The sequence below is a fragment of the Triplophysa dalaica genome, chromosome 6 (genome assembly GCF_015846415.1).
Source record: "Triplophysa dalaica isolate WHDGS20190420 chromosome 6, ASM1584641v1, whole genome shotgun sequence".
NCBI lineage: Eukaryota > Metazoa > Chordata > Actinopteri > Cypriniformes > Nemacheilidae > Triplophysa > Triplophysa dalaica.
In genome coordinates this window covers 18965311-18991783 of record NC_079547.1, presented here as the reverse complement: position 1 = coordinate 18991783, position 26473 = coordinate 18965311, and the positions used below count along the sequence as shown (strand labels likewise).

General features: G+C 38.3%; 1 protein-coding gene across 1 annotated transcript in view; it reads right to left on the bottom strand.

Moving 5' to 3' along the window:
- Window positions 1-26473, bottom strand: part of shroom2a (shroom family member 2a) — a 38995-nt gene that overhangs the window by 4863 nt on the left and 7659 nt on the right. Inside the window, exons 2-10 of the mRNA XM_056749868.1 lie at window positions 22822-22970; window positions 22665-22724; window positions 10339-10440; window positions 9648-9665; window positions 9197-9316; window positions 6556-9064; window positions 6139-6215; window positions 3317-3382; window positions 1904-2473 (exon numbers count right to left, since the gene is read on the bottom strand). Of these exons, the coding sequence (XP_056605846.1) occupies window positions 1904-2473; window positions 3317-3382; window positions 6139-6215; window positions 6556-9064; window positions 9197-9316; window positions 9648-9665; window positions 10339-10440; window positions 22665-22724; window positions 22822-22970 (3671 nt within the window). The remainder of the gene's footprint in view (window positions 1-1903; window positions 2474-3316; window positions 3383-6138; window positions 6216-6555; window positions 9065-9196; window positions 9317-9647; window positions 9666-10338; window positions 10441-22664; window positions 22725-22821; window positions 22971-26473) is intronic.

Sequence of the window (26473 nt, the reverse complement as noted above, 5' to 3'; positions counted from 1 at the left end):
TTAAAAAAAAAAATCTATGCCCACCACTAATAAATATTGTTTTATTCTCGCAAGCACAAAAACTGCAACCTGTTTACTGTCACTATTCTAAAATGATAACTTAGGTTCCTAAATTTTTTTAGTGTTAAATCGATTAATCAGTCGCAAAACAAATGTCTATTGTGTGTATATTTATATGCATGAACATAGATATGTTTAAGAAACATATACAGATTTTATACAGATTTTTATACAAAAATAAATGTGTTAGTTAGCTGTATTTCTTTTGTTATTATGGCTTAAATCAAAACAAACCAACTGGAGTTTGATTGATATTAAATTAATGCACAATAAAAAAAACTAGATTTTTGAAAAATGTTAAAAACGGTGTTATCTCATTTTGGAACCAAACTCTTCATATATATATATATATATATATCTATATATATATATATATACAGCGAGGGAAATAAGTATTTGACACATCAGCATTTTTATCAGTAAGGGGATTTCTAAGTGGGCTATTGACACAAAATTAAAGAGAAGCCTTTATAGGCCATCAATTAGGACTAAAGCAGCTGATATCAATTAGTACTGATAGGGGACAGGGTTTCTCTCTGAATACTGATAGATTTCTGTTGATCTCCTGGCTTTCTATGCCATTTTGCACCTTGTTACCTTCATGTGTTCAATACTTATTCCCTGCGTCATTTCACTTTATTTATTATGACTGAACTTGTATACTTAAATGTTCTGATTTCTTTGTATGAATTCAATATTTGTCTTGATGGCTACATCTGGTGGAAATTTTGTGTCAATAGCCCACTTAGAAATCCTCTTACTGATAAAAATGCTGATGTGTCAAATACTTATTTTCCCCGCTGTGTATATATATATATATATATATATATATATATATATATATATATATATATATAACTATACATTGTATTTTAATATAAATTACATTAAATATTTATACATGTTAATATTTGTTATGTATTTATATTTTTATATTTTTGAATCGATTAATCATGCCGAATCTTTTACTAGTTAATAGTATTAATAATATAATTAAATAACTATTAAATAATTAATAGTAATTTATCATTTGCTATTAATAATTTTACTATTAAAATTGTATCTACAATACAAAGTATATAGGAAACATATCCGTATAATCTCTTTTAACACATGAGTACAAATAAAAGTACATATTTTTGGTATATATATATATTTGTTTTACATTATTAAAAATAAAAATGATATAGCACCAATAATTAATTATTTTATAAAATTAGTATGCATAAAAAATTATCAGTTGCTACTAAATGTTACTATTCCGTAAGTAACAATTTTTCACATGAATTTTAGACTCATCATGCTAACTATATATCATTGGAAAGGGCTAAGAATAAATATGAGCAGCCAGGCAGGACAGGAAAACCAGAAAAATGTCCTTGTGATTTCCTGTGACTAAATCTATACACATCCATACATATGATTGTGTATCATGTGACAACGTGACTAAAGCATTTTTCTCCTGACCAGAACCATCATCATCTCCAAACTGTAATTTTCTGAGGGATAGACACTGTGAGGCTACCAAAAACCTCAAAAACAGCTAAAATAAAGCCACAGAAAAGTTGATTCGCAATATTCTTGTCTGAAGAACTACATTCTTCAGTAAGGAAACATATGAATAAGCCCCTTGTATGTGCATGAATACAATAAGAGACTGCCACAGCAGCACTGTCTGTCATTAAATTACTGGGCAGTAGGGAGAGTTTCCAGTGATGGTTTTAAGATTGCAGCTGTTAGGAAGCCAGCTGTGGTCTGCCAGTGGAACTCTCCCTAAATTCCAGAGCAGACCTGGGAAAAATCCTGAATTGAGAAATGAAACATTAAATTCAGACAGTCTTACCTTCCAGGAGTTTCATCCTGTATGGAGACAGAAACAGGGGGCTTGTCGGTCAGCCTCTGGGGACCGAACTGGGGCGAGGGTGAACGCTGCCCCTCCATGGTGGGCTGGGTCGGGCCAGTGCTTTGTTGGGTGGGCGGGGCAACGGGAGGGGGTGGAGGTGGAAAGGGAGGAGGCACAAGCTCTTGTTGTAGTTCCTCCTCCCTGACTGGCCCTTTGCTGTGCTCCAAGCTCTTCCGGGGAACTTGTGCAGGGGTGGAGCATTGACTGTTGACAGGAGAGAGTGAAGCCAAGACTCCTCCTTGTGATCCTGGGTGGACCTCCTGAAATTTGCCAAGGGGAGGAGGTGTGCCCTCAGGGCATTTGTACTTCTCCAGATGGGGCAAGAGAACAGAGCTCTTGTTTATGGAGAGGGCTGAAGGTTCACTGCGAGGGCTGACGTCAGAAAACGGTGGGGCAGGTTTATGTTGACTGGGTGGAGGATCTGAAGACTTTATCTCCAGGTCTTTAGTCAAAGCAGGAGGTTCTGGTTTTGCCTTGCATACGAGTTCACGGTGTTCTTTTATGTTTAATCTTAAAAAAAGAGAAAAAAAGAATTAAGTACACAACCCAAAATCGCATTCTACTTGAAGATGCTTCTATCAAAGGGCCAGACTTTGAATGTATTTGTCCTTTTTGGTGCACAAAGCCTCACTTTGTCGAGTATAAATCGATAGGAGTGAGACATTTCTCCCACATTTCACTATTTCTCTGTGGTAACTCACAGGCTGGATGTCATACCCGGCATATTTCTGTTCCCACAAGCCTGTCATGCTCATAGAAAATGAATGATCTTTCCCCTGCAGCAACTGGCAAAGAGAACCACTTTTCCCCTCTTAATCTGGATTGTTTTGGTTTACGCTTTTACTCTTCTCCCTGTCTCAGATTAATAATAAATAAAAATAATTTATGGAGAAAGATCATAAATGTGAATTATAACTCTTAGTACTCATGCTGTTCAAAACCTCTATGTGACTATTTTCTTCTGTGGAACACAAAAGATATTTTGAGAAATGTCAATGGGGCCCCATGGTGGTTACCAACGTTCTTCAAAATATCTTCTTTTGTGTTCTGCAGAATAAGGAATGTCCTACAGGTAAGAAAATATTTCTTGTAGCTCAATGGTAAGAGCATTGGGTTAACAATGCCAAGGTCGTGGGTTCGATCGATCCCAAGGGAAACAAATGTATAGGATAATGCAATGTTAATGACAAGAGAATAAGTAAATGATGAAAAAGCACTTTTATGTAAACTATAATTACTCATTGATTAAATATGTATAGTCTATGTGCACAAGTGTATGACACCGAGTTTACCTACAAACTGCACAGAAATAGACACACACCCACAACATCCACTTACTACTTTGTCAGTTACCTTTCAGGGGAATAAAACCAACAGCTGTGTACCACAGAAAAGCACGGAAAGAAATTTTGACAGGAAAAGATGATTAAAAAAATAAGAAAGGACAAAAAAGATATACAGGGTAGTGCAATTGACCAATATGGCTGATGCAGAACATAAATACTTGTTACTGAACACTTGTAGCCAATATATAAAAAATAATTTATTCATAGAAAATAAGATTCCCATGAAACTTAGTAAATATAAAAATGATTGTTAATTGTTTTATTGAATTTTACATTTACAGTACCTGACCAATAACTCACAATGTGATAATCTCAAAATCATTAGTTAACCGCTGATAAATTCTATTACCACATTTCTATTGTATCAAATACACGCAAGCAATTCCAACATGAACTGGGATGCAGACAGTCCCCGTCATACTTTATCCGACACCAAGGAACACCCAACGTTCAACCTTTAATCAAACACATCGGTCTAACATGTCAGGAGTCACCCAGCTAACTTTCATTGTTTGATATGACCTAACTTGTTTAACCAGAAAGGTCTAGCAGAGAGTGTGTATAAAGAACTGTACGAGTTTATTAAAACAAAAAACATGTTGTGGAAGCTGCCAAGTGGTTTATTGCTTTTACAAAACCACAGCATGTTAATAGAGGACAGCAATGTCATTTCTTAATGATAATTACTGAAATAACCAGTTCGTCTACCACGTAATATAATTCAGTAACAACTGTCAACTGCCATGCCAAAAAACTTTGTGCAATTCATTTCTGCATTTATCAATTTAATCTGAATTTAAAGGTGTAACTATACATTTTAAAATGTGCATCAGCAAATTGAAAATGAGAATTATCTACAAACTTACAGTTTCAGGATGATTCAAACTTCAGTGGAAGATAAAGTTTAAGACCAATAAAAGTCTGCAATTCAGGTACACATGCTGCAGCCTGTATAAAACTTAACTGTGTAAAAAGATATTCTAAAATATTAGTCTTGTCTCCTTTGAGAAGCTAAACTCACATCTCATAATTGGAGGAGGTCCCGGCTGCAGCGACAGGTGCTTCCTGCCCTGAACATACAGTATATATTCTCACCTGGGTGGGGCTACAATGCTTGTAGCTCAACTAACATGTTTACATCTAGATTTACAGTTCTCACAGTTTATATATTTTTAATATATTAGTCAGTGCAGGGGTAAAAAGTCCTTTAGTTTAGACTTTTATAATTGAGTCATGTGTTGTTAAAGCAAGAAAGGCGGAAGACTTCTAAAAAAGGCAGAATAAAAATAAATCCATAGTGCAGTGTGGATGTACTGTATAATTCATAGTTGGAACAGACAGTCTCTGCAGTAATCGTGCTCTGCATAACACCTTCATTACAAGCATGAATCAAAACAAAATATTTCATAGGGGGCAATTTACAAGGCTTTGGATGATTGATGTTTGGCATCAACAGGCTTGTTTAAGTTTGGCACGCCTTACGTCTACACAATGATCAAGTGGAGCCACTGGATATAAAGTCTGAAAAATCCTCGTTATAGGAAAGCTATACAATGCCTGTTTCTGAATTACATTACGAAATACAAATACAATTGTGAAATACATTTGTGCAGTTTAAATTTTTCATAGGTGATTTTTATTTTGTTTTGAAAACATAAGTTCTGTTTTAGGAAATTCTAGGAAAATAAAAACAAATCATGGCACTTTATGATCTTGCTACAATGACATAAAAAATACAAGAATTGTCATGGCAATAAGAAACATAAGGAGGTCAACTATCATACAAAACTGCAAAGCTGTTGTTTGTTACTTATTGAGGAAAAAAATCTAATGATAAAAAAAAGAAACTTTATAAATTCATCCAACATGCATCTTAATCTAATCTAAAACAAATATTTACTTGGACCCGATTTACATACATTAGCCACACCTAAAACCTGCATTTAAACAGAATATCCTATATAAGAATAACTATATTCAAAATATGAAGAATATCTATACACATCATAAAAATGCAGAAACGTGCAGTTTTCAACAGCTTCATGTAATACGTATGCTAATACTTCTCTGTGCCAACTTAATACATTATTCAATCTGGAAAAGCCTCTTTTCTCCATCCAGATGGTTTAGAAATTCTGAATGTTCAGCATAATGATAATCGTTTTTCTGGACTAGAATGAATTAAAAGCTCTGTTCGATAAGAATGTGCATAAAAAGGAATCATACAAGTCAATGATCTTTCAAGCTAAATTATACGGTCTACTAGCAATTACATTGAAATTGCACATTGCCATATATATATTGAATGCAAAAGGCAATAAATAATAAATAAGAACAATTCAAAGTTCTCTTTGGCTTTATGAATGGGATGATTGAACACTTCTTATGTGGTACTGGCAAACCCACACCTCAAAACACAAAACCCAGTCAGTGAGAATAGCTAGACTGTCAGAGCTGGGCTAAATCCAAAGCCAGTGAGGACCATAAAGAGTCTACTGTTTGTCTTTGACTAGCTGAGAACAGACAGACTGACCCAAGCGTGGATTTCTGTTTGCAATGAGGCCGAGATCAGAGCACTTAGTAATGGCATAGTTTTACCGAGACAGTGACACAATCTCGGTGAGAGCTGTTAGCATTAGTATCATTTCCATTACAAAGAAAAACTTGTCTGGTTTTATCTGACACATGACCAGGAGACTCCTGAACTTTATAGATAAAAATAAGCATGGACTTTTGAAGGACTAATGATACTAAATAGAATTATTAACTCATTCAATGAATAGCAATACATAAACAAATAAATAAATAATGACACATTACCCACCTTATTCATTCATATCTTGGTTGGAGAGATTTCTTTCTGGTTTGGAATCCACATCTGATTTCTTATCTTGAAGTGGAAGCTTCTGAAAGGAATATAATAAAAAGCACTTAACCCCCTTTGTTTAGCAATATAGCTAAAGGTTATATATCTAAACTAATTTCTATTTCAAGACTACTGTTTGTGATTTAATACGATTGTACAAGTATCTTTCTTGTGGCTTTCCTGATCTGTGGGTGTGTCTTTTGTGCACAGTTTAATCTTTGACTTTGTTCTTGTCTTCAGATTGATTTCACCCATTCAGACTATAAGTCAAAGACATTTTGCTTTTGTATTAAGAGAGAGCCTCATAGTTACATTTTAAGAAGAATGATGTCATGTAAACATTTTAGATTCAAGCCTAGAAAACTGTAAAAATAACCAACCTGTCCATAGAAGTCAGCAGAAGGGGAGGATCTAGATCTTTCATGCACACAGGTGGGCTTTCTTTTCTCCTCAATTCCTGTGTCAATGATGTTATCTGTGGAGTGGTATCTTGCAGATTGCCTTGGTTCTGTCGTCTTCTTCTGGCCGTTCCATTTGGCCTCATACTCTGCAAAAGTGCCAAGTCTCTGCTGCTTCAGCATGGCCAGTTGGTTTACTGTGCGAGAACCGTCCTGACCTTCAATGAGGTTTTGTGCAACGGGGGTTGAGCTCTCAGTGTTACTCCGCACACCCATGTCACTCTTCGCAGGGTGTGGCACGCCTCCAGGTTTGGACACTCTGGTGTCTTCACACGTCTGCAGGTTGTTCTTTGGCATGGGTTTAGGAAAGGCCGGTTTTGCTGTTGGCTCAAAGAATTTACGGCGATTCTCTAAGGGTGCGGCATTGTCGGATGCAGGTGAGTGCTCCTCCGCTCCCACTTCGTGAATTTTATCTGGCTCAGAAACAGACCGAACCTTCTGCTCTGTAGAGAAGCGCTTTCGTCCACCGATGCGAAACACTTGACTACTCCCTGAGGCTGGTTTACCAGGTGGAACCTCCGAAACAGGTGGTACGTCTTTCCGGGAGGCAACCTCGCCAATTGGATGCTCGATCAGGACCGGTTCCAAGTCTTTTCTCCTGAATGACGTAGCCTGAAGTACTCTGGCCTGGGCTTCTTTAAGATGGTCTTTATAAGAGCTAGAAAAAGTGCCAGATGAGGAAGGAGAAGATTTCCCGGAGGACTTCCAGAGTGCAGTCTCTTCTGCAGCTTCATCTGGATTGCCTAAAGTAGCAGCGCTTTGGCTCTTTTGAAGTTGAGCCCTCCTCATCTGGATTTCACTGCGGAGCGTGGTAGCAAAGCGGTCACTTCGTCGTGCCTGTTTGCTTCCGTCAAATGCTTCCTGTTGTGCAATTACACTTTTCATCTCCTTTTGATAGTCATCCATATCATTGTGCTCTTGGGCGAGAGAGTACAACATAGGTGTTTTCTGGGGACATATCTTTGAATCGCTTTCAGTTGGCAAGGGCTGTTGTGAGAACTCTTTGGGAAGGCCAACACTTCTTCTCTGCTCAGGTTGCTTACTCGGAGGATGACTAACAAAATGTGTATCTAAGTAAGACACATGGTGTTGCTTTTGGTCAACCCTCACCTCAGAAGGTTTGGTGGTTGTTGAATCAGACATATTCAAGGGATTAGTGGATGCCGAAATTAGGTGGTTGTCAGTTTTTTTGGAGAAGGCATTATAATCTGGATCATGATGCTGTGGCTGAGGTGGGTAATACCGGTCCTTTATTCCTCCTTGAGAACCTACGGATATTCTGTCCCTTCCACCGTGTGACAGTTCTGAGACCAATGAAGCTTTAGAGTCATCAATTCTCACTAAAGAAGCCTGGGACCTTCCCGGAGGGGTTTGGTGGGATGTGACTCCATAATAACGGCTCGGAGTACTTCCTTCAGGATCGATCGCAAGACCAGACTGTGAAGCAGCTGGCCTTCTAACCTGATTCTGGCTGTTAAGCTGTGTGTGGTTGTTTGTGGGCAGTTCCTGCATACTGCTATAGTAGCCGTTGAATGGAGCCTGCGGCGCAGACACCGTCCTAGTTTGAGCATGAAAGGTGACCTCGTCACTGTACTGCCGTGGATGGTTTGGAACATTGGCGTGGGTTGGATGTCTCTCTCTGACGTCTGTGGTCGACAAGGAGTATGGCTTGTCTGGGGCCATGCGGTGGACGTATGGATGATGGGTATCAGATGAAATGCAGGAATTTAAGGAATTGTTTTTGGACGGCAGATTACAATCACGTCGCCCCTCCAGACCAGTCTCAAGAGATCTTTCGTGGGTCTCTGATGTCTTTTGCAATCCTTTCACCTGAGACTTTAATTCAGAGGTGCCTGTGATCAAACTTCTCTCATGAACTTTGGTAGCTGCAAAACTGTCACTGCGGGTAGGTGGAGTGGGAGGCGGTGTGGACGATACCACGGTTTTCTTTATATCTGGAACATTCCAGACAGGCCCAATGAGAATCCTTCCAGAGCTTGAATTTCGAGTTCCCGGTTGTTCTTCGACTCTTGGGATCTCGTGGTTAGCTGGACCTGAGGGAAGCTGCACGTATACCAGCTTCTCATCATGGCTTAAGCTTTGACTGTGCCTGCCATTGCTGTGGCGGCCAGTTGAGTCCAACTGATTAATTTTGTACAGCATGTTCTCAGTGGATGCAGTATTGCTTTTGGAAAGTGTGTAATCAGGGGTCCCTGAGCTTGTAGAAAAGGAACTGTACGCAGAATCTCTTTTACCACCGCCTAAATGTTCAATGCTGTTATTATTGGACTTGCTCGGAGAAAGGCGGCCAGGTGGATAGGGATGAGAGCTTTGCTCTAGGCTATCCATACTGCCCAAGGAACTGAACTGATCAGAGACTCTCCGTAGATTTGTTTGCTCCCAGCCGGTAGACAGATCAGAAGAAAATGAACTAGGAAAAACAAACAAAGTGATAAGAAAAGTTTCAATGTACATTCAAAAAACATCAATGGCCTTCACACCTACAGCCTTGCCAAAGAAATCCAACAGAGATAAACGTTTATTTTCCTGTGCCTCCATTTACCTTGCATCATATCTTGTTTGCCAGACAGGCGAGGGTGTGGACTGTGTTTTGACTTCGGAATGATTTTCGTTACACTTGGTGGCATGCCAGGAGTGCGGTCTGCTCATGGGTTCATTTCTCCTTTGGGCAGCATATGGGAAAGAGACAAGGACAGAGAAAGAAGAATACAGGTTAACTTCTGAACAGCTGCACAACTGATAGCCTACACAGATCAACAACCACTTACAACTATTTAAAATGACAATGAGATATGGTAGATGATTATGTAAACACTGCAATGATGATGACAAAAGAAAAAAGCCAATGACATGTTCTAGTCATTCACCTTAAGCACAACAATACATGACCACAAATAAAAGAAAATGCCTTCAAACAAACGGCTGCATGAACTAAACTAAATGGTGGCAAACCACAGATACACTCAGTCAATACTCACGACACAGTGACATACCCTTTAAAGTGGTTCTTTCTGTGATGCATGAAGAAGAAATACAGACATCAATAGATCATGGTTTTGGCTATCCAAGCAACTTCACAAAGGCTGAACAGTCAGCAGGTCAAACACAATGTCCTTATAACATTATTAGGGGTGTGAATCAGCAGGAACCAGGCGATATGATTGATTGCTGGATCACGATACAATAATATCGTGATTCTTTCTGTTAGAATATAAAGTAGCTATCGAAAATGACATATTGTAATCTTTAATTTATTTTTTACATGGACTTTGTGCTTTGTGCAACTGCATTCTTAGCTTGTGCCAGGTTCTGTTGCTTTCAATTAAGTGAGCATCGTGAAAAAATTGAAATACAAAAAAGCACTTTTGCCCCAAACATTGTAAAACACTAAATATTGATGTGAGAATTAATATAATCACAATACATGGTTTTTTACCCAAAAAGTATATATATATATTTGCTCGCAAACAAACTAAATTTTGAACAGATGCATATGAAAAAGTCTACAATATTTTTATTGATTGGACAAACTAGTGTGGAATGCAGAGCACATGGAAAACCAATGAATGAAAACTTTTGATGGATGATATCACAAGACCATGGAGGAATACTATTGTAGATCTGACTAGACTGGATGGAAGAGGAAAGGAGGTGGGTTGGTTGGCGGTTACATTGATACCATACCTCATGGAACTTCGTAAAATCTTCGTGAGAAAGCTCCGGGCCATATGCACGTCGCTCTCTGATGGCATTTTCTGTGCTACTATATCCACCATTTTCATATTCCTGAATGAGGATTGAAAAGGAAGGGACACATAGTCTGAGTCTCTAAGTTCATTGAGTTGGATAGGGACTCTAGTGCTGTGATTCAAACGAAGACATAAAAGCTACCTCGATGATGGGAGAATACAGACACAAGCATCAGCCATGACATTCTCTGTAACTAGCCAAGCATTATGCACAAGAACAAAAATACAGCCTTAAGTACAGAAACATAACCGATTAAAAAACACAACCACAAAACATCACACTGAAGCCTTTACCAAAAGAAGAAAAAAACACAAACGAGACTCAATGCAACTCTTTTCAGAGAGACTTACTTTCAAGAATTCTCTTCGAAAACACACCAGTCCCAGAACAGAGTGAAGGTTTAATACAGGGGTTTGCTGTTAAGTGTTGCCCAGCAAGTATTACGTCTTATACCACAAAACCTTTTTCTACACTGCCAATATTTATATTAGTATAGAAGGTGTTTCTTTGTCCCATTTTGATGAAAATGAGCACCAATGAAAAAAGAAGGGACATTTCCAGACAGCCATGTAATGATAGTGAAGAATGTTGATGGCTCTCGGGGTGACCTCTTAGGTAATAAAAACAAGACATTTTTCAGAAATCATTCATGGACATACTGTCACCAGCCCTATAGCAACAACGTTTCTACGGATATCCATACCTTGAGGCCGAGAGATCTGCTTCTTATACAAATCGTAAATACTGGACTTAGGGAGACCTCTAGTGGTTAAATCTAAGCATAACTTTTCTCTTCCAAATCTAATGAAACAAATTGATACTACAACAAATAACAATTTGTACTATTGATATGCACAAGCAACATACCACTCTCTTGGCGTCATTTTTTTTATCAACGAGACATTCCTTAGCATGTTGCCAGCCCCCAAACTAAACAGCCCACCCACACTTGACCTGTGACCTGTAGCTTTTTTAGTCGAAACATTCTTGCCGTTTCTAAAATGTAGTTGTTAAACTCAGTGACAGGATTGTGAAAACAAAGCTCTATCTCCCAACACTCCCAAGCCCAAGCTGGTGAGGCTACCCCAGAACCTCAGGGGGTTAAAAAAACATTCAGTCAAACACATGCAGTGCTGCTTCATGAAACCATGAGGTCAAGTGCCAGTCACCCTCTAGCCAGTAAACATACAGTTTTCGAAATAAAAATAAAAATCTACTGTCCTAAATATGCTTGACTCCAAATTATTTCCTGAACTACCCTACAATTTCTTATGTTGAACAAGAAATCTACACAGTTTAAAAAATAAAGGAACAGTTTAAACGGCAAATTATGGATAATGTGTCCCAAAAGACACCCTTCTACAGCCTCTCAATGCTGCTCTCTTTTCCTGTGTAAAAGCTTCAAGTGTGTATGTGCTCACCACACATGACGCTGGCTATTCACATGGTAATGGACGTCTCTTTATTAGACGTATTGTCAGGGCTACAGCTGGTCTAGCACAGATATGCCAGTGGTCCGAATCAGTGGCGCCCAGGCAGAATGGAGGCCAGCTAGGGGGGTTCGGAGGGGAAAGTCCCCCACTGATGTTTTCAGAATGAGGAGTGTTCAAAAACAAACAAATCGGCTCTGAAAGAACAGCAGCCAATCCAATGCCTCAATGCAAATCGCCCAGCCTGGGTAAAGAGTTAAAATAAAAATCTTATTCACAGAGGAACCAACATGGAAAAAATATTCAAAAGTCATGTAGCATGGTGAGAGTTTAGGGTGGGAAAGCAATACTGATTTTTGTTGGTCTTGGCTGGTGTGTGCCGAGGACCTGACGCAATGTTTGAAAACCAATTTGGTTAGCCAAGATAAATCCAACAGGTTTCATGAGATAACATCTACTTTTAGAGTCACCTGAAGGACATGCGCCTTTGGAGCATGACCTGCACTAAACTTTCAACTTGATGAACAACGAAATAAGACGAGACTAAACAGATGTCAATATAAAAACGCAACAGACCAACAACAGGTGTGAGACAAAGAGCGCAGACGAAAACAACCAGCAAAGCGTAAATGTCCCAACTCACCACAAAATCCCTCAAGCAAACAAGTTCCACAAACAGGTGCCTAAATGTGCGACCTGAGCAGACGCTTTGATGGATAAACCAAGAGTCCGGGTTTGCTCCGCTGGACTCCCCAGGCAGCGCATTCCGCATTCACATCAAAGACAGGCCAAGACAAAGGGCCCTCCATAGACAACCGGTCCCTGACCACAGTGCGACTCTTTTCAACCATCCGCTCCTTTCGTATGAAAGACTACAGAAAAAGTTGCTTTGAGGAACCCCATGTAGAAATCTGTTCATATAAGCCTTTGCGCATCTACTTTCATATCTTCATGTGACTCCTGCGGTCCGGGCAGATCACTGCAGGGATTGTGGCGATTTTACCCCGGGAAGGGGAAAAGGAATGAGGAGGGGGCTGTCGTCGTAGCCAGTCTCCTTAAAGTAATCTAACAGCTTCTGTCTTCCTATTGGCTCAGGGACGGTATGCTAATTTCAGTCGAGAGGGCAAAAGGTTCTTGTTGAACCCCTCTTGTGCAGTGGTCCTCTGTTTCTTCTATCGCTATGGAAACAGGTTGATTTTTGCAGCGTCTGAAGTGCACTTTTGGCCAACTGGAGTGAAACCAAAGAAACAGTTAATGACACATCAACGTACGTAAAACTTTTCTAGAAAAGATCCGATTCTATTTCCATAATGCTTAAAAAGAAACAGTTAGACGACAAATATTTTGTGGTGGCTTTCCACTGCATGACCATCCTTTCAAATGAGCAGAGAGACATCACCAGCCATGACCATTGACCTCTGCCGAGGACACCCCACCCAACCCCCGAAACAGATCATTGTGACTGGTTCTTTAAGAAAAGTTCTCTCCGGCCCTGACGAAAGCCATCCGGTTGAAGAAAAGTCTGTTAGCTTAGCAAACAGATCTCTTAGGGCTGAAGCTTAACTGTGATTTGAGCTTGACCTACAAAGTTTAGAGCGTGATTAAAACTTTCCTTGGCATCCAAACAAGTGGTCTGGTGACAGGCAAGAAGATTACAGAAGAATTGTTTTGGCCTATGCGTGGTGGGCGGGCTTTTACGAAACCTTTCACAATGATCTATTGTGTGACGACTTCTCATCCACGCATTCCAGACTGGAGCCCATTTCCAGGCATTAACCTGCTTATGAGCATTTCTGTATTGTCCCGCTGCTTCCAAAAAGTGAAGCAAGTTTTAAACTTTAAAAGTCTTTCAAAACAGCAGAAAGATCTTATTGTAGATGAGAATCCTAAAATGTTCAATAAGAAATGTTCTTGACTGATCAGGGTAGCTGTGCTATTGTTCCAGATAATAAAAACCGAACGTCAGTATAATATTGGACACATGGGGAGGCTGACAGGGTTTTGGCTGCATGAGAGTCAGGTATTCGTCTGGCTCTTGAGTGTCTGCACAAAGACCTTCTTCAGAACCCATCTCAATTAGACCACTAATACAGGGCCAGGAGAGGCCAACCGTGAGGTGCTTGTAATGACGGGCACATTCCTGAGCTGCATGTCATACCAGCTATAGAAGCAATAACTGTCTAGACCCCTGCCAGGTTACAGCTGCGTCTCTATTGTTTGGGTGTACAGTACTGTGAATTTCAGTAACCCGTACAACTACAATTTCAATTTAGGTTTACAGATATAATTTTGCCGTTTTTTGACCAATTCGATTTTTCCAGAGAGCCAATATGTGCTGTTAAATATAAATGAAATGTAAAAGTCATGTCTACTATTTATACTACCTCAGGTTTCCTGCATGTTTAAGTGATATAGAATGCCCTTGATCTAACCTCAGTTAACAAGGTAAGATGTAAGGAAAGTGCACAGTAATCAGACTTAGCAGGTGAGCAAAGAGAGACTCTTTCAAAATCCAAATTCATGACTCCCTGCCAACATTTCTTAGAAAAAGTTGGACACACAAGACAGTGAATGCCTCTGTAATAGGGTTTTACATTCCACAAGATTAAAATGACCAGTAGATCGACATCAGATCGAAAACAGACCCATATAATACATACATTCTCCAGAGATGGGTCTGACAATTAACCAAGACAGAAAATTGTTATATCACATTTATAAAATTATTCATCTTAATGTTGGTGCTTACTTTAATAGTATTCTTCAAACGCACATACATAATATTCTATTTCATCAAAACACATATGCAAACATATTTTGCTGCGCAGTGTGCAAATGTGATTGACAAAATGTGAGGTTGTATTTAATTTTTAACATGCGGAAATTTCGGACTCAATGTGCAATGGGATTAACAGCGGAAAAAGAAAATATAAATTAAATATACTAACCGTTTTAATATGTTTATTATATATTCTCATCGTCTTCCACTCACAGTAAGTTTGTTTGCGCAGTGGGAACACAACAGATGTGATTCACAACACTGTAAATCCAAAAGCCGACTTAGAACGTTGATGTTTGTTAGATCAGTGTGAATTAGCCTTCAAATGTTAAACACCAATAAACCTACATGTGTAGACACATAGTGTTTGTTCATTTAAGTGACAGTTCATCAAAAGTCATCATTAACTCTTGCCATTTCAAACCTGTATGACTTTGTTTCTTCTGTAGAACACAAAAAATATATATTTTAAAGAATGTTGGTAACTCAACAACGGCGGTACCCATTCACTTCTATTGTATAGACCCCAAACCATAAGTCAATAGATACCGCCGTTCTTTGATTACCAACATTCTTCAAAATATCATATTTTGTGTTCTTCAGAAGACGAAAAAGATGTAGGACCCAGAGCAGAGTTCACAAAAAATGTCTGCCAGGTTCAGGAAGATAAATCCCTCAGCACTATGAACCCATGTACCTTTCACTCTTGCAGGCTTGTGATGTAACAGGTGTCATGGCAACTAAAAGCAAGGAGCACAGCTTCAAAGGGATCTCATCACCATAGCACTACAGAAGCTTGTCTGAATCACTGTTTGATGGTGCTTTCTATAAAGCCAAGCCACCTGGTAAAATCAGCAAAATGATATGCTGTGCACAAAACTACACATTCTTTATTAAAAAAATCATTTTGTCCCACAAAATCAATGAGAAATATTGTGTACACAATAATCTGTTACAAGTATCGAACTTGACTGAACGGCAATAAAGAATATAATACTTATAATAATCAAACAACCAAAAGCAACATATCAGCACACTAGTAACATTTGAAAAGTATAAAAAATCACATTACATTTTAAGACTTTACATACCACAGCAACACCTTTGTATCAACTCAGTAGTGCTAAACTTGACTCAAAAGACCAGTTCACTTTTCCCCTTATTTGTTTGTTTATGTTTCCCCTCGTACACGATGTGCAAACAAAAGCTCTTCCTTTAATACTAATAAACATGTCCGCGGGTGTCAACTCACCTTGCAGATGGAATGTTCCAAAAAAGGGTGGTTCAGAGACTAACACGATATTGAAGGGTAAATTAAAACACAAAATTAAACTAATCACTGTAAATTCCAAGTTATAAGATGCACAATTAAGAAATAAAAAATGACTTATAAGATGTGGAGATGCTCAGAAATCTAGCATATGCAAATATAAGACTATCCCTCCTCTTCTGATCACCTTCATCTAACCCTCTCTCAACTAATGCCATGGAAGAGCTTTGCTGGTTATAATTGGATTCAGAAGCCCAGGGTGACATAGCTCTGGTCACTATAGCCACAGATCTATTTGACTCAATTGAGCAGAGTCATAGATACAGTGGCACCTTATACTTGTAGAAAAATTAAAAGGGCCTAATGAATCGTTTAAACCCTGTTATCGAAAATCTTCTTTTAAATGTGTTTTTTTATGTTAACACTTGAGTCATGTCTACAAACTGTGTGTGTGTTTTCAGCTGTATCCTGAGGAAATCATTCATAAATTCTGACAGTTCCCCTATGCATAAGGCATTTGGGTTCTTTCAGAGCATCAATCTAATCTTCCTTCAACAGAGGGCTTAGAGGAAGTGTGATCCAAATGTCAACACAGGCCAAAAATTCAAAGAATGAAAAGAACAGCTTCCCAGTTTCGGTTAATTCAGTATTATTCCACAACGATTCCTATTCTAAAGCCTGTTCACAAGAATGATAACTATTTAAGATACTTTTTTTGGATGAAAAAACTAGAGCCCACGCCACAATTTAAACAATGGATTAGGGAACGATAGAGTCAAGATTCCTTTAAAAGCACATTTTTCGTGATGATGAGAAATAAAATATTGACACACAATCAAAACCCATTCTTATTTAAGACTTATTGAAAATTTGAATCTGAAGTGTGGGAACTAATATCTTTATATTAATAGTTGTTGGTGTGGACGGCAGTAAAGTCCCAAACGCGTACGCACAGCTTCTTGAGCATACTCAACCGCGGATGGACAAGTTTGACGCATGCGCAGTAGGCAGTACTTCACTATGTGGACTCGGCTGATTCAACATTATTTGCGGATGCACTGTTGTACGCATTCCGTTTGCATACAGACAGACCGTGCGGACGACCGCCTCATGATGAAAATGATGTCATGCGGGTGGCGCGTGAATAAAAGTTCAGTCATTTAGTCAACCTACTAGGGTTTGAAAAAAACTATTCTCCACAAAATACAAAAGAAATGACTAAAACAATGTCCAGGCTTTTCCACCCAATGAGAACAGACAGGGAGTAGTAGCTACCAAGTACCACAAGTAGTGTACAGTCCTACATCCTAAGCTTTTTTGCCACATATATTTTGATTGAAAAAGTTGGATCTGTCCAATTATCAATGCAAAGCTGTAGTTGATTTCTGTCCGTCTGTCTCAGCCACTAGGTGGCAGTAGTCATCATTCCTTGTAATTTTTTTTCCCACTCTGTGCTGGTGTTAGTTAAGTGTTTCTATATATTATACAGTCATATTTCTCATTACTACAAAATTGATTTATCTTTGCATGCTTATTTATGAACCAGTAAGTAATTACTCTAATTACTATTAGCTCTTACTATTAGTATTTAATACACATGATTCATATCAAGTGTCATATGACAAAATTAATAATCATTGTTGAAAAGAACCAGCTCATAGGAAATATCCAATCCAGGAACCGACCTATACTTTTGTAATATTTCATATTAAAGGGATAGTTCTGTTGAACACAACAAGAATTTAGGAAATCAAACTGTTCTGGGGCATTTTTCTGGGCCATTTCATTTTTTTCAACTATGGTAGTCAATCTCGGCCAAGAACTGAAAATTGCTAACATTCTTCGAAATATCTTCTGTGTTCAGCAGAACAAATAAATGTTACAAGGATGGAACAAGTAGAGGATGAATGCTGAGAGAACTTTCATTTTCAAGAGTGTTTTAAAAAATCTTTTCAAATTAAGCACTCATGTTTCACACCTAACGCAACCACAACTTTGGTAAATCCTGGTAAATATTTATTTGAAAAGTAGAACAGAACTGTACCTCTGTTGCCAAACCAACTCGTGTTCAAATTGTTTCCACAACTGTTCCACATCAAACTGTGATTTATCCACCCATAATACTTTCTCTAAATATTTACTACCCATCCTTTGTTCCTTTGCCCATGTGAACCTTTTCTTCTGATTTGCCAATTTCAGATATTTTTTCTTGGAAAATGTGCCTTAAAGACCAGAATCCCGGTGTGTTGACGTCACTCTTGCAGATGAGACCTGCAGTTGGTATCTGAAGCTGCCAGCTGAAAATAAGTAACCCTGTTTCTCCTTATGTTTCTTGAAGGTTGTGTTCATACAGCAAAAATCTTGGTATCTGACTCAAATCCAACTTTTGTAGCACAAAAACAAACAAAATACCTAATGCAACCAATTGAAGCGATAGTTTAGATTTATTTCAATGTTTGCATTTAATGTAAACTAACATATGCAATAGAAACCTTTGTATGCATTGCCTCGGTTTCTCCATTTACTCATTCTGTAGCACCAGACAAATCTTTAAAAGTGTGGATAGAGTTGCCTAATCCACAAGCAACAGACTCCAAATCCCATTTTAATCACACTGACCATAATCCCAATATCTCTGTAGTTAGATTACCTAGTGGTGGGGCATCTGGGCACATTGGCATCCGCAAAAACACTTAATGCTGTATTAGTGTATCTACTGCATCATGTAATGTGTCATGGACTGAATTGTATACAGTTGAACGTTTAGCAATTATGTAAGGTTTAGTTTAATTGTCCAATTAATGTGGAATTACTTATGGAATTATTTGTCCATGCGATAATTTACATCAACAATGTGATTACTTGCTATAGAAACAACTATTAATTACATACAAAACTACATGTTGTGGAATTAATGTGTTCAATAATGTATGACCAAAAAATGAATGCGTAATCCAAGCACACAGATAGAAGTGGCCTTGTCCTATGAATAACATCCCCTCCTCTGTTTAGAATGGCATGTTCTAAGTGTAGAACAAACAAATCTTTTCCAGCTGATAACGTGACTTCATAGCAATAAATTACGTCATCACATGCAAAACAATTGCACTGCCCACACACATCTCAACTTCCTATTTCCTTAACAAAAATTCCACGCGCAGGCCTTAAAGCAACAGCCCTCAAACTTCTTCTGAAAATTGTATAATGTTAAAAGCCACATCGAGGCATATGGTAAGCACTGAAGCGCACAGCCAGTGTTGTTTTTGTTACACAACCCAGCGATCCATCTTCGGCAGAGCTCTGACCACACTGTCACCTCCATCTGATAAATGTGGATTGCAATTATAAAGGTTTGACAACACCCGCCTCAACAGGTTCTTAAAGCAACATGAGGGTGGAGTGTACCAGCATTTGTAAACTACATACAGTATGTAGGTTAAATACTGAATACAGAAGATCACAGCGACAGTCATTTACAATCTTGCTGTTGCCAAAGAGATGCATTTCATACCAGACATCATTCAACACCTTGTGTTATTTGCATTGCATTCCCCACCCTAAAACGCGGCCCATTAATGATCTGTTATCTGCTCGTTGTGTACAAATCAAACCTAGTCATGTCTTGCGGTCTTCTTAAATGATACACAAAACGTGCCCAAGCTAGACATTATAAATGTTTTTAATTGGAGAATTTTTTTCATTCACACGAATTGCCATTCCTGAATTCTTTCTTGATTACCACAATGTAATGCATTAACCTAACTGCAGAGGGTGTGAGTTATTAGGCATCCATTCATCCATGTTAACTATTTATTCCCGATTGCCTAATCTGACAACATTCGTTTCAATGCGTAGGATATGAAACCGTGACTCAGTTTTGATGTCGCCATACACAGCCCCTCCCACTTAGTAGAGTAAACATTACTCAGAGAAAAAACACACACCAATGTTACTGAGGAGAAACAGGAAGAAATTTTTATCTCAGTTTGTTTCAGAATTGAGTTTTACATGAAATACTTTCCAAGTACACTTAAGGTTTAATATGTAACTGTCACTGTAAAAGAGCTCAAACCAGTCTGCAGCGAGGCCTTTGTGCAGTAGATCAACACAGGCAGTTTTTCTTACTGGATGACGTTGTTTGTTTAGGAGTTATGCTGTAATGTGACCAAACACACTTAGATTTCCCCGGCCAAGCCAAACTGAGACAAAGGGGTCAGTGTTTGGCACACAAAGAAGTGGACTGACCAGCCTGTTGCGCGTCAATTGCAATGGACCAATGTGATGTTCGTTTAACTAAAAAAATATGTCTCTCACAATGTAGATTTGTGTGAAAAATGTTTTTGGCCTCTTTGATTTTAACAAAAAAAACCCACTGCCGTTCACATTTGCATACATTTCATCAAACGTGAGAAAATGTCACCTCAAAATGTTGTCCTCAAAATCAAGTCACAAAAGAACATAGGTTGTCTGACAACAGGTGACAACGATCTGTCCGTGTGAATCAGGATCAAATCACTTCATTTGCATCACAGAGCTGACACACGCTTTCTGCCTGCAGCATCCACGGGCTGAGATCAGAACTCCCAGCATGCCCTGCATTCAAATCTACAGCACCACACAGAAACTTCAGAGTTGGGCGCTTGTGAAAACACAGCAGTTGGTCTTTAATGTCATCCTGTCAATACATATCCTGAGAAACATCCGGGAAAAAATCCAATGTACCTTATATAAGTACATTTTAATCATCCTAGAAAGATGGTTTTATTAAATCTCCCTTAACACTTTCACTTTCCACAGACAGCACAATGTAAGTGGCACTTCCTGTTCTAGTGTGGAATTAGCACAACATTTTCATGACAATATATGCAAATATTTGCATATTTCCACCATATTTGCAAATGCCTTCCAACCATAGTCCTTTGGTAAGAATGTATTTTTTTGAACAATACATTAAATTCATGTTTTTATGATATGCTTGTATTCCAGAGGAATAAAAAAAGAAAATTATTTGGGTTAATTTCACATTATATCTCTCCACCTAGCCTTTTGCTGGGGAGCATTAACACATCGGGAAGCGATCCGGTAGAACTGGACTTTCAAGAATTCAACGGCCCCCTCATCATCAGTCGATCTAGTTATGCAATCTCTAGACACCAATCCCCAACGGCTGTCGTCACTCTCTATCAGGAGCACTTTCTCTGAAGAAGGCAAGGTCCCTTCAAAAGATGTCCACATAACATACAATATGTACATTGAACAAACAGCCAAAGGCTGTCAAAAGTGTTCACATGCATAGCAAAATCATAGAGCTGGCTTTAATAACCAACACTGCTATTTAAAATATTTGCTTTTATGATCAGCCTTTAGTTTATGCATTTCTGTATGCGACTATAATTTCAAAAGCAGTGATGAACGATAATTTGGATATAAGAGTAAAATAAAGGGGATTTCAGTCATGGCAACTCTCAAGATGAATTGTAGTATGTTAATGGTCATGACATTTTGATGTTGTTCTTGGTAGATCTAACTGCTGTTAATGTAATAAACTCTTCAAAAATAAAATTCTGTATGAAGCTGTTCATCTTTAAAACCCTGTCATTCGATCACATTAATATATTATTGCTATTAATGTTATTACTATTATTTGTTTGATTTATTGTTATTAATACAGAAGTGCTTTACTGCTGCTATTATTGTTAGTGCTTTACAATTAAGCCTTTACAATTAAGCCGTGAATACTGTGTTTAACTCATAATGAAACATAATGTTATCATTTGTTGAAAAGTAGTTATCATTCTTGGGGTGAAGGAACTATCCGCCTGTATCTCTATGATTTAACTATGTCATTTATATTAAAGGACCCAGTCTTTGGCTGTTTTAGAGGCTTTGAAGAAGTTTTTTGGTTGTTTAACAATGGATGTTCATGTTTCTAATAAAAAAAAAAACGCTTTATATTTTACATATTTCAAGTCTATTGTTCATCTCTGTCCCGCTTCTCACAAAATGACTGGATTTCTTCCGGTCTATACAAAGTCTCTTCTTCCGAAATGCTCTGATTGGTAAAGCTGACGAGGTCTTTCGTGATTGGCTACCGCTTCTCAGGCTGTTGTGATTGGTTGGTGCCCCTCTCACGTGTATTCATAAACTTTGGCTTTTAGCAATACAATGGTGTTAACTTCACTTTATCAGTTAAAAACAAGTGGATCGATCAAAGTGTAACGGCGCTCTATTAGTGCATGAGCATACGTCAATCTATGTTAGAGATCGCAATTTTTTCCATACTATGGCGAGGGAATGACACTGGACCGAATGGTGTCAGACCGGTTATATTAAATAACACTAATAACAGAAGCGTTAGTTTTGCTTTGTTACATTGGACTCGAGTTGGATTTCAAAAAAAGCAGATTGACCAGGAGACATTTGCAAGCAGGACTTCAAAGGATGTTTTATAGAAGTGTCTAAGAGGTAAGCGCACACACACAATATCAGTGTATTACAGCTTTTAGAACAGCTTTCACAGCCGATGCCGAAGTCATGGAAGCTGTTGTTTGACCCTTGGTTAACATAGAAAGTGTGTAGCGGAATTCCTATTACCAGCTGTAGGACTATGATGAAAGTGAAGGTAGTTTAGCGCGTAGCTCAGTCAAATGTTTACGATCTCTGATAACCAAACACTACTCCAGCAATTCTTCCTCTTCTCTAAGGAAGGCCTCGCCCATTTTGTAGCATATTCCTGCAGGCGGAGGTTATTAAAAGCAATTGGAATGGTGACATCATTTACCGGGAAGTAGAGAGCTGTAGTCCAATCCAGCCGCTCTCTGTAGTCCTTGAAAAGCGAATTCTGTTAAAGACAATATCTCGCTTGGTCTGAACTTTCCGCTGAGGTGCTCCAAACCAGGTGTAGGGTCATGTGTCCGTGTATTTGTGTATTCATTTACCTTTTCACCACCAGGCTGAGAGACTTGTGGGATCCCTTGACCAGACAGATGGCTTCTTGTCTGTAGCCTGTCAGAGGAAAGTTGTTGATTTTGACCAGTTCGTCCCCAGCCTGCAGTCGTGCCACCGCGGCCTTACCGCCCTCGTCTACCTGCGCACAAGACACAATAGACACAATACATCAACAACAAATCAACAAATGACCCATAGACATAAATGGGCTTCAAATATTTTTATTGTACCTTTGTTTGGATTTACAAGTTGTCCGACAATCGTTAAAAGGCTGTTTCTCTAAGTTGATTCTTACAAGTGTAAAAGCATGCTTATTTTTTGATAAATAATGTTCTATAAATCTTTGGACTTCTTTGCATTTCTAAATAACATTCAGTATTGACCTGAACACAGTCTAAGTATGTTTATTGCACAGAGTGTTCTTAAATAACCGAATGAGAAAGGCATGTTCACCTTTCTTCGTTGGGAGAATAAGTCAGTACCCTTCAACATCAGCACTTTTAACTCCAAAGCTGAGCCTGACCCAAGCTAATATTATATATCCTTACATGAAGAGCATACTTCAACGAACCTTCCTGCCAAAAATCAGGTTTAGTATAAAGTACAGCAAATTCCTGACATGATATGTAATGTTCTCCTGTTTTTCAGTTAACTTGTAATCTGCTGTTGAGCTTTTGGCCCAAAGTTGATCTAAACTGCTCATTATTTATTTGCATTAGTCATCACAATCTGATCCTTTACAAGAGATTTTTTATATTTACGATCAGTAAGCATGGTGCTATTACAAAAACAAAATTTCTTTCTAAGGTCAAGATTGAGCTGCACACACAAACAAACCTTGAGCGATTACACAAGCATTCTTGAATGCAAGCTTTATCACCAGCTGTGGTTAGATCCAAAGCTGACCCTATAATAAAACCTTCTCGTCACGTATACGTTCCCTGTAAAGACTGAAGAAATGCGGCTATTTTAGTGATTCTTTTGTTGTGTGCTGTCGTCCCTGCGTTTGTTATTGCAAAATCATCAGGATTCTGTGACATCCGGACTAAAGGGCCCCCCTTGAAGTTCATAAAACACGGAAAACGGTCAAAATGCCAAAATAAGAAGCACTTAGAATAACCTCAATCGTTAATGTAAAACAGGCACACCAGTACCCCCCTCTAGCATTCCACACCACACGGAGAGAATAAATTACTAAGAACAATAGAAATCTTTACTGGAAAGTTATCGGACCTACCTAAGCATGTCAAATGCTGCCAGATCATCAAGAATGCGGTAGGTTGGTATTTAATGGGAATAGAATACCTATAATGTGCCGATGTACTAGGATGTTATTCTTTGTATTGTCTTGGTGTACTACATATAAGGGATAGTTCAGCCAAAAACTCCAATTTGCCATTTATTTACTCACCCTCAGCCCATCCAAATGTAGGTGACATTTTTTCTTGAGTAGAACCATAAAGAAGATTCCAAATGATTCCAAAAAGCTGCTCCTGGCGACATATAGACGTTTCACTTCACGAAACGTCAACATGTCGCCAGGAGGCGCTTTTTGGAATTATGTGCATTAGGAACTCTTAGACAGGTGGACCCCATATACTCCCATTATATGAAGCAGAGAGGGCTGCGGATTTACCAAATAATCTTCTTTATGGTTCTACTCAAGAAAAAATGTCACCTACATCTCGGATAGCCTGAGGGTGAGTACATAAACGGCAACTATCCCTTTAACACAATGAGCACAACCATTTTAATTGAGATAGATTTAAATACAATTCCAGTACAAATGACTAGCCATCAACAATGTTCACTACAAGTATGTTAACATGTCTTCCTTTGTGCGTTATTCAAAAGTTTCCTTTATACATGACAACGGAGCCAAAACGTTCTGCATTCACACATATCCGCAAAAACAACTAAAAACTCACACGATGCACGCCTATGTACTGATCAAGTATGATGCATGCACATGGCATTGCCTTTTCCACAGATTTGCATTTTGCGATTCACACAGAAATGATAACATAATTTAAAACCAGTTTCTAAAAGTCTTCAGGGTCCCAAAACGCCATTGACGTGTTAAAGATAAGCCAAAAGGCATACAACATTTTTTTGTTTTTAGGTGAAAACAGTGTTGTGTAAACAATCCCTAAATACACAACAAAATATAAATATAATTAAATAATCAAACATATTTAGACGGTTTTAGCGGCCTCAACATAAACAAACATTATGTGGATCAAACTTAAATTCTGGTAGACGTCTGCAAATAAATCACTGTTGAGTAGTGTTCAATTTAATACAATTAATATACAATAAAATATAAAGTAATATAAACTAACCAGAAATTAAATTGTTATATTTCTAGCCAGACTGATAACCAAACACAGATCAGAAGTTAACAAAGACCAAGCGTGTTCGTCCGGTGAATATCAAAAGTAAAATAAACAGACTACTTTTATTTCAAATGCCAGACTAGTGCACTTTCGTCAGGTAACATAGCATTTGAACAGAATCACTTATTTTGTGATTTGGATTTTGGACTTGAACCTGCATCACCCACATGACCAATGTGTCACAAGCACACACGCTCCAACCACGTTGTAGAACAGCCTGAAACAAGTGTTTAGAATTCCCATGATCTTGCAATTGCTCCGAGTCTTAGCGTGGGGTCAGGAGAGTGGGATGGGTGAGGGAAGAATGTGGAACTGAGGAATGTTCTGCTGACTGGTGTCCTGTGCCCTATGCTGACAGAGCACCGGGCTTTATAGCTGCTGCCTACCCTGCTGAGCTCCAAGCAGGGTGCCTGTCATAAATTCACCTAAAGTACAAATGTTCATGCTAGAGACATCACATCACTGCAATGGTGCCATTGTCAAATCCTGACAATGGGAGTTTGTATTATATAAACACACACATTGTGAACAGGATTTGGCTTGTACAACAACAATACTACAAAGCATTTAGCGCTTCAGCTAACTCAAGCAGCACCAAAGAATGTGAGTAGATTCCGTTCACAACAGAAGTGCCGTTAACCTCAAACGAACACTGTATCCGAACACCATCAAAAGAGCATGAACTGTCTGTGGTTTTAGCATCAGGAATGCATTGGAATAAAATCTGAAGATGCTTTCATATTTCATAAATGGAGATTTGTATTGAAAAGCCGTCTAAATGTCCAGATTACAAAACTGTTCATGGCTCAAAAAACACAGACGAGATCTCTTTTATATCTTAATTATTTCTTCAAGACCTTAGCAAGATTAAATGGAGAGCAAAGCAAAAGGACAATTTAGTGTGAGTCTCCTGACTATTGGTATTCTCCATTTGAGTATTAGAGATTTCAACCATGTCAAAAACAAAGTTTCCTTCAAAAATCAGTAATATTGAGAATTCAAATATGAACTCATGAAATACCCATCAAATCGACATAAATTCAGATTATCTACCTATACAATCTACATTTATTTTACACCTTAAAACTCTTTACAATTGTTAAAGTAACAATTTGTTTCTTTCGTTTTGATGAAACTAAGCGGATACTTAAATGAAACACAAATAAATGAGAACTCTATCAAATCTCCTGATCTATGAAAAAGCAACATCTGACCAATGTAATTTTTCTAAGGTAAATAAAAATTC